At 39.3% G+C, this 14,896-nt stretch overlaps 1 protein-coding gene across 4 annotated transcripts in view; it reads right to left on the reverse strand.

Annotated features, from left to right (window-relative positions):
• The window catches only part of MTR (5-methyltetrahydrofolate-homocysteine methyltransferase), a 53,475-nt gene that overhangs the window by 21,658 nt on the left and 16,921 nt on the right, over window positions 1–14,896 (reverse strand). For 2 of the 4 annotated variants that reach the window (XM_062572156.1, XM_062572157.1), the window contains 11 exons: window positions 13,252–13,352; window positions 12,830–12,891; window positions 11,965–12,032; window positions 10,828–10,907; window positions 9,546–9,658; window positions 8,000–8,140; window positions 7,079–7,264; window positions 6,376–6,555; window positions 5,281–5,397; window positions 5,044–5,184; window positions 440–529 (listed from right to left, as the gene is read on the reverse strand). In XM_062572156.1, the coding sequence (XP_062428140.1) occupies window positions 440–529; window positions 5,044–5,184; window positions 5,281–5,397; window positions 6,376–6,555; window positions 7,079–7,264; window positions 8,000–8,140; window positions 9,546–9,658; window positions 10,828–10,907; window positions 11,965–12,032; window positions 12,830–12,891; window positions 13,252–13,352 (1,279 nt within the window). Of the gene's footprint in view, window positions 1–439; window positions 530–5,043; window positions 5,185–5,280; window positions 5,398–6,375; window positions 6,556–7,078; window positions 7,265–7,999; window positions 8,141–9,545; window positions 9,659–10,827; window positions 10,908–11,964; window positions 12,033–12,829; window positions 12,892–13,251; window positions 13,353–14,896 lie in introns of those variants that run through there. The other 2 variants (XM_062572158.1, XM_062572159.1) reach the window with 2 other exon arrangements.

The raw sequence follows: 14,896 nt of genomic DNA on the forward strand, positions 1-14,896 counted from the left end.
GATACTTTACATACTGTTAGTCTTTAAGAATATCTCAAACGTATACTTAAAATAGGTTTTCTCAGGAAAAAAATCATTGTATGTCCAAGGCATATAAAAACATTCTAAGCAATGGTCACAAATTTAGTACTTCTATCTGTTTTTCTTAACCTTGTCAAAAGTGAATGATACATTCACATGCAGATTGCTGCCTCATTATATGTGCAATTCAGTGCAATACAGTTGTACTGTTAAAGGACCAGAGAGTAACTGGAAAGTAAAAGCAGTAAGTAGCAAAAAAGTAGTGCTGCTAGCACTAGCAGAATAAAACATCAAAAGTTAAAGACTTCAAATTGTGAAGGGCCAAGGGTGGCCCTTCTAGCTTAAGAGCTGAAATTTCATGCCTGAGAGTGCTCATCAGCCATGTGCTTGGGCAGAGCAGTTTTCTATACAGATTCACCTTTATGAGAGCATATTCCAGCCTTTCCTCTACAGAACTTTTCCGCCATTCATCAGTCTGTACCACTTTTTTCCCTCCTTGGGCATGATTCTGAAAAGGAAAGACATCCACAGGAGCTTGACAGCATAAGAAGTACAATTATGGACTTGACTTTCAGAGAAGTCAGAATAGTTTTATGTACTGTACCTAAAATATCTTTAAAGTATTCTAAAGAGTTTGTCATACATGCAAATCACATTGAAAATGCATGAGATGTACAGCAGACAGTTAGTGGGTTTACATCCCAAGAAATACGTATCTCAATTAAGATGTTAAAAAAAAAGAAGTGAACAATTCTAATAATTTTCACATTTTTAAAAAATGCCAAAGTGACTAATCCTGAGAGTTTTACTTCTGGGAACATTCCTGGCCCACACAGTGCCACTTCATTTTAAAATTCTAATTAATTTGGCACTAAGACAGTTTCTGTTGGGACAGTTTATGTTATTTCATATCACATATATCTTTGCAATCAGAAGGCCTAAAGGACTTCTGTTTTTCATGCATATGGACTGTTCTGCTCTTTTACATACTCTGTCTGCATCATTCTCCCCTTCTCCCCCATCTTCTCTGTGAAGGCAAAGGCCAAAAGGGATTCATGGTGCAAGAAAGCTCTTAAGCACCCATGATGAAGGTGCATGGAAGAGCATGCTGTCAATTATTCCAACTTCCACACTTCAGGCAAATGATTTCTTTTCCTCCCTCAGCTATTCCTCATAATCTGAAGGTTTTTCTTTTCCTGTGAACCCTCCTATACTTTTGAGTGCTCATTAACAACTCTTCAAAGACAAAGCCATAGGAAAAGTCAAGGAAACCTCATCCAAAACAAGATCTCGTTCATGAGAACAACAATAAGTCCTCATTTGTGCTGACATGAATCTTAGCTAACTTCACTGCTTCTCATTACCAATCTCACTCCCCTCATGGATCTAGTTTGTAAAAAGAGAGCAAAAAATGGGGGGAAAGGTTGCCTAGAGAGGTTGTAGAGCCTCTGTCCTTAGAGATAATCAAATTGGTCACGGCCCTGAGCAACCTGCTGTGGGTGACCCTGCTCTGAGGGTCACCGTTTTGCAATTCTGTCAAAAGTTGCTAAGTGTTCCTGAAACTCTGGCTAGACATTTTAGCAAGGAGATCATTCTAACCTAAAAATAATACTGCTTTAACCAACCCATGAAACTGTAGGGGAGGCATGCAGGAACCACAGCAGCAAACACTACATGCAGGTCTTTAAATACAAGATGATTTTACTGCATGCTAAGGAAGAAAAAAACAACTTCAGAAGCGCAACTCCCACTGCCATAAAAGGGACTAAATTTCAGTTTGATAGTGTTTGCAGCTGTACATATGATACAAACAGTTTTTTAATCTCAAACTTCAGATGTAAACAGATCTCCTAAATGGGCAAGGAGTAATTGCTTGCTTTGCCCAAAGGTCTATCATTCAAGCCTCTGGCAAGCACCATTACCTGAAGGAATTAGGAGGACACTTCACTGGAGCTCTATGAGAAGTGCAGTACTTGAAATGGGACTGCACATTGTATGTTCTTTGTGCAGACTGAACTGCAGTAATCAGAAATAAAAAGAACATATGCACTTACTGACCAGTGAATACACAATTGTGTTTTTTTTAAAAAAAAAAGCCTTAAAAAAGCCTTTACAGAAAAGAATTTAGAGCTATTCAAGTGCACCAAATCAGAGGAACATCAGAAGAAATATTTTAAAAAACATTCCAAACTCCAAAGCGTTATATAGGCCCTTCCCTTATTTTTAAGTAAATTATAATGTATCCAGTCTCCCACATTTCTCCAGAGCAGGATGATATCCAAATCAATATGCTTATCTCCAGTGAAAACCAGAAAATCTTTGGTTAAGATAGTACTTTATGCTAACTTTAATATATCTTTTAGAGATGTTTTGAATCAAGATACTTTCTTTTTTGTAACTGGGATAAAAATCCATGCAACAGAACTGCCACAAGGAAGAACAGAGATTCCAATATTGGAAATATCAACAATAGTTCCCTTCACTAAAAAAAGGAGTTCACTCACACTTTTACTTCTTATGCTCCATTTAGATTCATTCTGCAGAAACACTACCTAAGCATTATCTTTCTAAACTTATTAAAAATATATTTAATTATGTGATTGTGGACAGTGGATGTTGTATATCATAGAATCATAGACTCGTGGAATCAGTAAGGTTGGAAGGGACCTCTGGAGATCATCTAGTAACCTTGACTTCAGCAAGGCTTTTGACACTCTCTCCCATAACATCCTCCTAGGTAAGCTCAGGAAGTGTGGGCTAGACAGGTGGACAGTGAGGTGGATTGAGAACTGGCTGAAAAGCAGAGCTCAGAGGGTCATCATCAGTGGCGTGGAGTCTAGTTGAAAGCCTGTGGCTAGTGGCGTCCCCCAGGGATCAGGACTGGGTCCCATCCTGTTCAACTTCTTCATCAATGACCTGGAGGAGGGGACAGAGTGCCTCCTCAGCAAGTTGGATGATCACAACAAGCTGGGAGGAGTGGCTGACACACCTGAGGGCTGTGCTGCCATTCAGAGACCTGGACAGGCTGGAGAGTTGGGCAGAGAGGAACCTCATGAGGATCAACAAGGGCAAGTGCAGAGTCCTGCACCTAGGGAAAAATAACCCTAGGCACCAGTACAAGCTGGGGGATGACCTGCTGGAGAGCAGCTCTGCAGAAAAGGACCTGGGAGTGCTGGTGGATGACAGGCTGACCATGAGCCAGCAATGTGCCCTTGTGGCCAGGAAGGTCAATGGTCTCCTGGGGTGCATTGGGAAGAGTGTTGCCAGCAGGTCAAGGGAGGTGATCCTGCCCCTCTCCTCAGCCCTGGGGAGGCCTCATCTCAAGTACTGTGTCCAGTTCTGGGCTCCCCAATACAAGGGAGACATGGAGCTACTGGAGAGAATCTAGGGTAGGGCTATGAAGATATCAGAGGGCTGGAGCATCTGCCCCATGAAGAACGGCTGCGAGAGCTGGGCCTCTTCAGCCTGGGGAAGAGAAGACTGAGGGGGGATCTTATCAACGTGTACAAGTACCTGAAGGGAGGGTGTCAAGGGGATGGGGACAAACTCTTTTCAGTTGCCCTGTGTGACAGGACAAGAGGCAATGGGCAGAAATTGAAGCACAGGAAGTTCCGCCTGACCGTGAGGGGGAATTTCTTCCCTGTGAGAGTGACGGAGCACTGGAACAGGTTGCCCAGAGAGGCTGTGGAGTCTCCTTCTCTGAAGAGATTCAAGGCCTGCCTGGATGCAACCCTGTCTAACATGCTCTAGGTGACCCTGCTTGAGCAGGGGGGTTGGACTAGATGATCTCCAGAGGTCCCTTCCAACCTTACCAATTCTATGATTCTGTGATTGATCCTCTTTAAAGTTAAAGTCACCTTGAATTAAAACCTAACAGAAATGTTCAACTTTAAGTGATCCCCTGGAGTGTGTGTATCTAGTTGCTCTCAGAGATTCATACAAGAGGTATTTAAAATCCAAAATGCATGCAAGTAATATCTGAAAATTCCATTAAATAGTGATCTATGTTTGCTGTGTCAATGGTTTTGTAGCTCTGTCCTTTAAGGCCTTCATCTTTTTACTAAATTTTATTCTTTTGCGTGTGTGCATGTGTGTGTGTGTTTTTCTCTCTCCCCTAACAGTAAGTATCTTCTTACATAGAGAAGATAACTTAAAAGTGAATTGCTTCAATACTAACAGCACATTATAAAACAGCCTAGGTGCAAGGGGTACAGATAGTACTGTTTTTACTGTACGGTTATTAAACACGTTGCCCTTGTTTCTAATAAGCAGGTATAACTATGATGCAGGCTACAGATGCACACATAAACAATGCAGCCAGGAGCTACAAAAAGGGCACGCAACCTCTAGATGCACTCATCTCTAATTGTAGGAGCCACCTCATCCAGAGAGATTTTTGCTGTTGGCTCTGTTCAGAACAGGATTTCAGCAATCTCATGTTTGATGATCTGGAACCCACCAGGAGTGTAATCTGTATCTTTCATCACCACCATCATGACAGTATCTCATAAACGCTAATGAGCTGATCCCCATTCTGACATGAGCGACATCCTGAACTGTAAGTCTATGGCATAGCCAGGAACTGCAGATGACCACTTTAATTTTCACGTATACTCCAAGCAAACCTTCACCACTAAAGAGACACGTTTAATGTCTTTGCCTCCCACGGGACACTTGGCAATTGTGTTACAGCAACGAGGTTTAGTTTGGCTATAGGTTAGCCTTTTCTGTCTTGGTGTTTTAAGGGAACACATACACAGTTTGATCTACTGAAGCACCTGAAAAACTCCGCTACAGGATCTTTCAGGGCACCTGTGAAATTGGACAGGCTCAATCTGTTACAGAGTTCATGTTCTGTTTACTTTTCAGTAACTGAACTGTACACAGTATCAGCAGTAACTTCTAATGACCACTGTTATATTGACACACATTTTATAGGATGTTCCATCTATTATCAGCAGGGAGGTGCTGAAGCCCAGGTGCTAAGCTAACCACTATTCAAAGCTTAAAATTGAAAGTTACCTGAGCATAATGTAGAAGTTTCTCTGTCGCATCAGGATCTTTGTTCCAGATTAGATTCTCACACAGCTGCAGCAATTCCTTGTGGATATCATCATACACTGGCAGATTCCCAGCATTCACAATTCCCATGTCCATGCCATACTGAAAAAACACACAGAATCCCCTTACCACGGCTCTCAGATACAACCCTGCATATTTGCAAAGCACAAATACACGGGGGCCAAAACCACACCATACCTTAATTGCATGGTAAAGGAATACTCCATGCATTGCTTCTCGAATAGCATCCATTCCTCGAAAAGAGAAGGACAGGTTGGAAAGGCCTCCACTTATCCTGGCTCCTGGCAGAGTTTCCTAATGGAATTGTATGTAAATTTTTAGAAAAGCTGTTTCCAAAAGGGAAATCCAAGCAAAGTAAACAGCCCATAAAACACCTGGTCCCTGAGCTGTGGAACACTGCCAATACCCTCTCTTTTTCTCTTTCCTGTTCCAGACCCTTCCACAGTTATTGAGGCTTATAAAAAGAAATTCAAATCTCTAAATAAAAAACTACAAATAAGAGATAAGATTCAGCTTAGATATATATAAGCAACTATCAGAGTTTCAGTAGTCACTGGTGCTCTTCTAAACGCACAGCAGCATTCCAGACGTTCACCTTGGCCAACCTACTTATGTCTCCTCCCCTGTCTCAGCCAGCAAAGCAGAAGCAACCTCCCTGCACACCTGCATGTTCCAGGAATGATTAGCTGCTCATGAACTTGAGCTAGCTCATGTACTTGAGCAGCTAACCTCGAGAGAGCAGCCTCCCTCCAAAAAGGCACACGCCAACAAAATGCCTTATGAGATATTCAAGCCCCAGATTGCTTCTGGCAGAACATCACCAGACCAGCTGATTTGCCTTTTGAAATGCAAGAGTACAGCCTCCCTGGCTATATTCAGGTAATCTTCATTTCTGCCTCTCCTGACGTACATTTTGGCTAAACAAAAAGTTAAATTACTGTACAAAGTCCACCCACAGTAATTGAACCTATATTAATTAAAAAGAGCAGCTTTCATATACCTTCAAAGAGGTCCTTTTGGCTGGAACACTGAATGTGATTGTTACCTTATTTAATTAGTATAGTATTTTTACGGTAGAGTTAATGGATTGAAATATATTTATAGAACTATTAAAGGTCTGCTAATGGAAATAAAGCAATATAGGGGAACAGTGGCACTTCACAGGAATAGGCCTCCCCATTAATTTAAAATGCTTGTTGTTTTGTAGCAATCAGACTTTTTTTAAAGTAAATCCAGTTAAATACTTTAAGTCAAAATAAACTTTTAACTCACTTTTATAGTTTTAGTAGCATTGATAAAATTCATGGCATATAAGTTATGTTCTTCCATTCCAGTACCTATAGTCAAAATATTAGGGTCAAATATTATATCATTTGGATTGAAGGACAGTTTTTCCACAAGGAGGTGATAAGCTCTGGTACAAATGGCAATCTTGTTTTCCGTTTCTGTTGCCTGGGGAAGAAAAAGAATTACTCCATGAAACGAACAGATAACATAAAAAGCAAAGACCCCAGAAATCATTTACAGCCTCAGCCCTGATCTGAACATCATGAATCATGAAAAGGATTATACATAAGAATTTTGTATTAAAAAATATCACTACCACATCTGTATCTGGAGTTTTGAGTCTACTCGTTAAAAAAAATGATTTTGTTCTCCAACATTTCACCATCCTATGCAAAGTTTAACACTTGAAAAAAAAATAAATGAATTCACAAAGATTCCACTCTAATATAAAACTCGATTTCTGAATGAGAAAGTCTTTTGTGAATGAAGGAAGAGCTCAGCATAACAGAGTAAGCAAAAAAAACTTGCACTAACAGCAGTAAATTTGGATCAAAACTTGAATTCCTCAAACAGGTGAGCAATATAAGAAATGCTTATAAGTCAGGGTCAAAAATACTGTTACGAACAGAGGCCTCTTTAAATCACCTATGCCAGTGAAAAATATCTCCTTTAGCAAAGTGACACTCACCTGGCCCACTTCATCAAAAGCCATGACAACCACAGCCGCTCCATACAACTTAACTTTCCTTGCCTTGTCGAGAAAGTCTTTCTCACCTTCCTTCAGACTGATGCTGTTCACAATGCATTTCCCTTGGCAGCATTTTAAACCTGCTTCAATCACTGAGAAATTTGAAGAGTCAATGCATAATGGCACCTGCAAATAACACAGGGTGAGCAAGGACAATACATAAAGGTAATGAGTTAAATGTTCCACATATCGTTTGCCAATCTGGACATAAAAGCAAGCACAATATTTATCAGCTTTTATGAGTATGAAGTTTCTAGATAGCACTTGCTGATTCACTTTGCTTTAAATGCAAACTCAGAGCAAATTTAACTCAAGAGGTTCTGTGTATATTCCATCTCATAGAGACCTATCCCCTCTGTATTGTCTTGCGTTTCTGAATGAGGTATTTATTTCTAGAGAATTCACTTACTTAGCACAAGGACCTTTCAGATAGCATATCCCTAGCATTTTTAAGGTTTTGTGTGAAATAGATCAGTCATGCATTGCCTATACATTGACTGTGGCTCAAAACTGTTGGAATAGGAACCTACACTCAGCTTTAACCAATGAAGAAGACTGACATATGTTTAGCTGAAAACAGAGAACGTTAAAACATCAGTTCCTCCAAAAGGCTTTCTTATTATGGTACCTTCCCCTCTTCACTACTGTCCAACACTGCCTCAAGAAGGGCATCAGAACAGGGTGCTCTGATTCCTCTGGATTTTTAATATACTTCTAATGAGGGATCATTTTATACACCTACACTTCCTTTCTAAGTATCTAACCTAGTTAGTAAACAAATCAGTATCAAAATTTTCTGAAAGACAACTTCCAGGTCAACAAAATGTTCTGTATTGTGCTTTGGTGCAATTCAGTCACTACCTTTGCAATATCAGGTTCTGAAGAAATGAAGTTACAAAATCTGGCCATAGCAGCAGGGCCATCCAACATCCCATCGTCCATATTGATATCAAGAACCTGGGCTCCCATCTCAACTTGTGCTTTGGCTACACTAAGTGCTTCCTGAGGAAAAGATTCAAAAACCAGAACAAGTCAGCAGAAAACACAGCCTAGTCATTCTCAAGATAACATTTCACTTTCCAAAAAAGTGTGCAACCCTATAAATGATCAAAATAAAAACATCCTTTCATAAAAATTTAGAAGGCAATCTGTAAGAGAGTAAGGAAACAGTCCTTTAACATACAGTAATTCAGAAGTCATTAGCGTGGCACAATCGATAACTATTTCATTTATAAAAACACGGCACCAGAGACCTGATAGTGCTATAAATTTTCAACAGCTGGTCATATATTTAATTGAAAGATCTAAGATATGCATAGTAACAAGGATTTCTGATTGCACATGACAGGAAAACAGAATGATGATGGTATAAACAAGGGTCTGGTGTCACAAGCTATGCTCTTTTTTAACACAGAGTACTTTATTTTTGGAGGTTATTTGGCATTTTTTCCAGCTGCAAAATAATCACCAAGTGCTAAGAAGGAAATAATAAAGCCTTCCTTCCAGCCCACATGATTATCTGAACACTTGTGTCTGTTCATTCTTTCTCTTTTTTTAATCACGCTGCAGATTAATGAGAGGAAAAAGCAAAACAAAACAAAAAGGCTTTTAGTTGTTCACAGTCCCTAACAAGCTGTATTAAAGTTCTTTAATTAATAGGCCTAACTTGCTTCATGAATCGTAAGACCTTAAGAACCAGACCTCGTAAAACCAAGCTAAAGCCTTAATTTTGATTGCATCAGTTAGAACAGCAGAGCATGTTTTGGGGCAGAACCTCAGCTCGTAAGAAATAAATTTATAGTAACAATTTTTATCAACAAAGAATGAGCCCTTTAGCCTTTTCACTTCGGCCCTATAGTCATTTCAAGTGGCATCTAAACATCTTTTTCTGTAGCAACTCTTGCTTAGCATGCTAGAGTCAGTGACGAAAGTACACACAGATGCAACCATAATGCTGACCAGGGCTGGAGAAGGGAGGGGCAGGAGAAAGAGGCTGCAGAGCGGCACCGTCTCTCCCATGTCAGATATACTGAGCATGTGTGAGGGAGGAGAGATTACAATCTCTTTCCTTCTTTCTCTCTCTCTTCTGTAAATCTACTCCAGATACAGCCAGACCACGACATTTTCTACACCATCATCATGTTTAACTAAAATCAAAATGGAAAATCATGTTTCCTGTAACACTTGTCAAAAAAACCTTTGTAAAAACCCTTCTTGTGCATTTAATAGGAGGTGATAAGCATAGCAACAAAGGGCAATGAGAAAGTAAATTCTTCTTGTTTTCTTCCTCTTGTAACTGGCCTAGAGTAGTGCTCTGTGCCAGAAAAAGAAAAAGCTACTATACAATGCAACAGAGCAACGAAAATCAGAGCATTATCTATACAGATCATTGTTAAAGAAAATATACTTCGTAGTTGCCTGCCATGATGAGTTTAGCAAACTTCCGTGATCCTGCAACATTGCAGCGTTCGCCAATATTAACGAAGTTGGTGTATGGCCCAATCCTGAATGGCTCCAGACCTTTAAAAGATATTTTTGAGCATATTTGTGAAAATATGAAAAGAAAAAACTGTGTAAGGCAAAAATCTCTTTCTAATCTGTGAAACACAAATCTTTCTTTGGGAATCGAGGTTTATCAGCATATGAGGATACACACAGATCTAACGAGTAACCACCAAAGCAACATGATGAAACAAGTTAATTATAAATACGAAACCACTTCCAACACACATGCAATTGTTTCTATGCTTCCTCAGTGACAGTCAATAATTTACCTGACCCATAGTAATAGCTAATTTGTCCAATATAAAATGACATGAAGCTGTGATGCTCTGGGCATCCATGCATGCCTTTCCATTTCCAACTATGTTATCTCTTGACTCTAACACCACCAGAGAAGAAACCCCCTGAACTGACTGCCAAACAAAGGAATGGTCTTAACCATACATCTAAGTTGAGAGAAACAAGGCAACATCCAAGAAGGACTCTTGGGTAACAGGCAGCTCAGCAGTAAACAAACCATAGGTGGAACAGAGAAGGCTCCTGCAGGAAACCATGGTGCAAACCATGATTTATTTCATTTATATTAAACTATTTTGACTTTGAGATATAAAATACAAACCCAACATGAAGGATCTGTTATATTTGGAAACCTAGCCCGGTGGCTTAAAAAAAGGCCTGGCTGAATAATCTACAGAGCCAAACTGTTAAAAAAGGAAAAAGGAAAAGGGAAAAAGGGAAAAAGGGAAAAAAGGAAAAAGGGAAAAAAGGAAAAGAAGAAAAGAAAGACATAGAGCTGGATGTATTGCTATAACATGAACTAGGATCTCTCGCCAGCTCTGCCATCAGCTGTAGTCAAATTACCCAACCTCTCTGGGCCTAGCTCTCCCCAGCTGCAAAGTAAGGATAAATATAACTCACCATTTTAAAGTGTCTGAGATTTACTGAGTAAAATATGCTGGCTTGGTTATATTATACAAGATTGCAATAAATTGTGCTATTAGTCCTTTGGATTCAGCTTGAGACAGGCCAAAACAATAAGATTTACATCTGGATAGACATCCATAAGCTTGCTGGGTTCAGGTAGAACCAGAAATGCATAGCCATTCTGATTAACAGAGAATAGCAAGTATATTTATAAAGGAAGGTTACATGAGTTACAAAGCTCAAACTGTTACTCTCTGTTTTACCTGATAGCAGCATGTATCCTTCAGAGAGAGAAGAAGGTGGAATGCGAGGTTTACATGATTTCACGGCTTCAGCAATTTTCCTGAGTTATAGAAAGAAGAAGATAGAATGATCAAAGTTTTTGAATAAAATTAAACCACGTACACGCTACATCTCCAGGACATTCAGCCCTGTCACAGACAAGGCTAATGAACATGTTTCACTTTGTGTGGTCAAATGCAAAAAATATACTCCTCGAAGATCCTATGTGGCTATTTGCAGGGAATGTGCAAAGACGAAGACTTATCAAACATAGAACATTATAAATTATAACAACTGGAAGCTCACATGCAAGTAGCCTGACAGATATCAGTATCCGCCTTCAACTACAGTGACTCTTATATGCATTCATGATTTACTGAGGTGAGCAATTGCTGATTGCAGTGAAACAACAAGGGACAAATATTACTTTGTGTCAAGATGCATTTCTCAGATCCCAGAACAACTCATGAAGTTCATGAGCTATTATCCTTCTTTTCACTCCAGTCAGGAACAACGCACACTGTTCTCTGCACACTCATGACCACCTCCTCCCAGTCCACATAAGGGTAAAAACAAACCATAAAGGCCCCTTCTCTTTTAAGCCTAGGTAAAGAAGTGGGGGGGGGGGGGTTTCTGTGCTACTTCTACAGAGAAAGATATGAAACACTTCTCCCAACTGTCCGGGACTAACAGCAGCTTTATAGCACTCCCAAATCCCATTACAGTTTTTTCCCTCCCCTTCTCCCCTCTCCCAGCCTTCCTTTTACCATCAAACAAAATCTGACATTTTATTGGCTAGCTAGGGGCCCAAGAAACAGAAAGTAAGGGAACAAAGATGAGAACTGTTCTATCCAATGGTAAAAAAGGAAGAATGATTCTGGAACAATTTTAGAAGACAAAACAGCAGGGGTATAATCTTTTTAGAACCTCCTCTACCCATTCCCCAAAACACACATCGCTATGAAAACCAGATTATTTCTACTGCACACACTCTTGCTATTTTCATTCAAATGATCCATTTTTTAAGGAAATTTTAAGACATGCCATGGAATACCGCTCCAAGGAAATTGCATTTATTCTACTTTTCAGTGCATCTGAAGTTGTAGTTCATAAAGTACCTGATATGTGCTGGTGTAGTCCCACAGCAACCTCCAACTATATTAACCAAACCATCCAGAGCAAAATTCTGTAAAAGCAAGAAAAAGAGAGAATTTAGTGTTAAGTTAACAGAGATATCTAACATCTATATTCTCCATATATTAAGCAAGTCAGAGGATCACAAGAAAAAAAATCAAAAATCAGATGAAGAAACATCAGCACTATTTCTTTGTCTTAGGATTTGTTTTCAGATATGAGTGCCTAAAGCTAACTGGCAATTTTGATACCCAGTTTTAGCAAAGTGCATTTGAAACTGGCCCACTTTATGATCAAGTCATAGATGAAAATTTGGATGAATACTGAGATCATCGATACTACAGTATAGAAGGTAATTAACATGCAGAAGATGCTGCACTCTTGCTGACACACAGCAAGTCCAACCACACAGTTCTGTCTCTCATAGACTGAGTAGTGCCTGGAAGGACATCTTGCACTTGAACACCACCAGTATCAGTTGTTCCTATAAATGCAACTCTGTAGAACTCTGCCAAGTTTATAAAAACCAGTCAGCTTTTTGAACAATTCCCAAATGGCAAACAAGAATGTAGGAGTGTAAATGAAAATTATCTGCAGATCAAACTGCAACAAAGCTGTTTAGTGTAGGCAAAGGGAGTCCAAAGTAATTATGGTTTTCAGAATTACCTAGTTTCTCTTACCCTGACACCTCAAAAGCACTACTGGCTATAAACAGACAAAATGACATACAGAGCCATCCAAGGAAAAAAAATAACACAGTACTGTAATAAATGAACATAAAATACAAAGATACATGTCTATATCTGCTAATTTGCAAGGTATGACACATTTAAAAGAAATATTACATACCTTTATATGCTTGGCAGTTACTTCTGGAGTTTCATCATAACCACCAAAAGTGTTAGGAAGACCTTGAAAAATAATTTTCCTACTATTGTAATTCGTTTAAAACCTCACAAGAGCACAATCAAATTTCATAAAACACATATTTAAAGAATGTACACTTGTATGAGAATGTAAACTACAGTGCCTCGTCACCTTTGCAATCATTACTCAATAATTATTATTAATTATGCAAGAAAGTGTTGTGGATTCATTGTCACAGAACTAAAAACAGTTATTTTCAGAAGCTTAAAAATGCTTAATTTGCTTTTAATGGTAGCAACAACATTTTCAAGCTAATTAAACTCATTTCTAATGGGATGGAATGTTTAAATACATTTCTTCTGTATAAAAGGACAGCAATATGTGCACATGCATTCACAACATACCTGCATTGGGGTAACAGATGATGTAGGCCATTGTACACTTTCCAATTGTTTCAATGAAAGGTCGCATTTCAACTGCCCCTAAAGCGCAATTTAAGCCAACACTAGAAAAAAATATTTTCATTTGTAGGTAAAACACAAAAACACCTATTACAAAAAAAAGAGATCTGTAGTTACTGCCAGTAACTACAAACTCCCACAAGCATCTGCAACTCAACCACTCTGATCTCCCTTTTCTTGAATGATCATCAACACAGCAAGACTTGATGGATGGGGGAAGATACCATCGCAGCAAAATGACAAGCCTCTGAGGGTGGAAGAGAAGGGTAGGGGAGAGTCCCCAAGGAAGGGACTGAATTGAATTGGGAATAGTAAATCAAGATTTCATTTCAAAGTCCAGAAGGAAAGTGGCGGCATTCTGATAGCAGCTATAGCAACATGACGGCTCCATACTTTCTGGATGAGAGAGAGAACAGGTGGAATAAGAATGACAGTGAAAGGGAGTTCTGTGCTACAGGAAGATACATGAAAAAAAGCTGAAAGAGCAAAGAATTAACTCAAACTGCTATCTCCTAATTTTCTTTAAAATTTGCACATAGATTTTGTCAACACTGGAAGAAACTGAGTGCATCCCTGAAGATGCATTATGGCAGCACTAAGCTTTTGCATTGAATCTGCTCAGTGTATTATCCTGCATCTTAGTGACTTAGACAGCACTACAACAGGAATCTTTGCACATGAATACGCTTCTTAAACAACTTCACCAGTATAACAGGTACAAACCTGTTTTCTTCATTCAACTACAGATACATAAGTGTGGTTTGAACTCAGAATGACTACACTGATATTAGAAAGGAAAACTTTTCTTTCATAAAGTATGTCAGAGACCTTTTACAGATGTTTCCTTACCACTCTGCACCATTCTAGTAGCCATCTTACCAGCTCTGTAAAAGTCAAATGGTGTTCACAGTGCTGCTGGAAGAAGAAGGTGCAAAAAAGCTTTCTCCTTTCCTAGAACAGTTTCAGGGAGGACACAAGCTACTCCACAGAGACTGGAAGAGATAATATGCACATCTCCCAGCTAACTGAACAACAGGCCACCTCAGAAATAACAAAATTAATAAAGTGCACATACGAGAGGAAACTCAGTTTCCCAGAGGTCAGAAGTAATAAATCCTTGAGCAGGACTGAGAGCACAAAATGGCTTTTACTTTTCTCCTGTTTCCTAGGGGCAGTTAAGAGCTTCATACTGGTAACTGCACAGATAACAGCAGCAAATACCTGATTCACTTGTTGGACAGAATGACAAATCCTTGAGATCCAAGTGGCTCCTAGCATCATCTGAGAGTGGGGACCTGAACAGACCCTGTACAGTCAGTTTCCTGAACCAAACAATGCACAAAACCCTTCTTCTCACAGCTTTTTTTTAATAGCCAGATTTACCTTCAACGTGTTTTTCTCTAATGCATTTTGTATGGGCCATTCTACTTACACAGAAGAGGTTTTAAAAGAATCCTTCATTTCTATCTCCTCATTTTGCGCTTACATACATTTAAATCGTTCCCCCAGATATATACAGCATGTACTAAATCAAGGAATACACAATGAGAACAATGAAGATCTGGAATTTATTGTAAAGTGTGGGCTT

The sequence above is a fragment of the Rhea pennata genome, chromosome 3 (assembly GCF_028389875.1).
Source record: "Rhea pennata isolate bPtePen1 chromosome 3, bPtePen1.pri, whole genome shotgun sequence".
Lineage (NCBI taxonomy): Eukaryota > Metazoa > Chordata > Aves > Rheiformes > Rheidae > Rhea > Rhea pennata.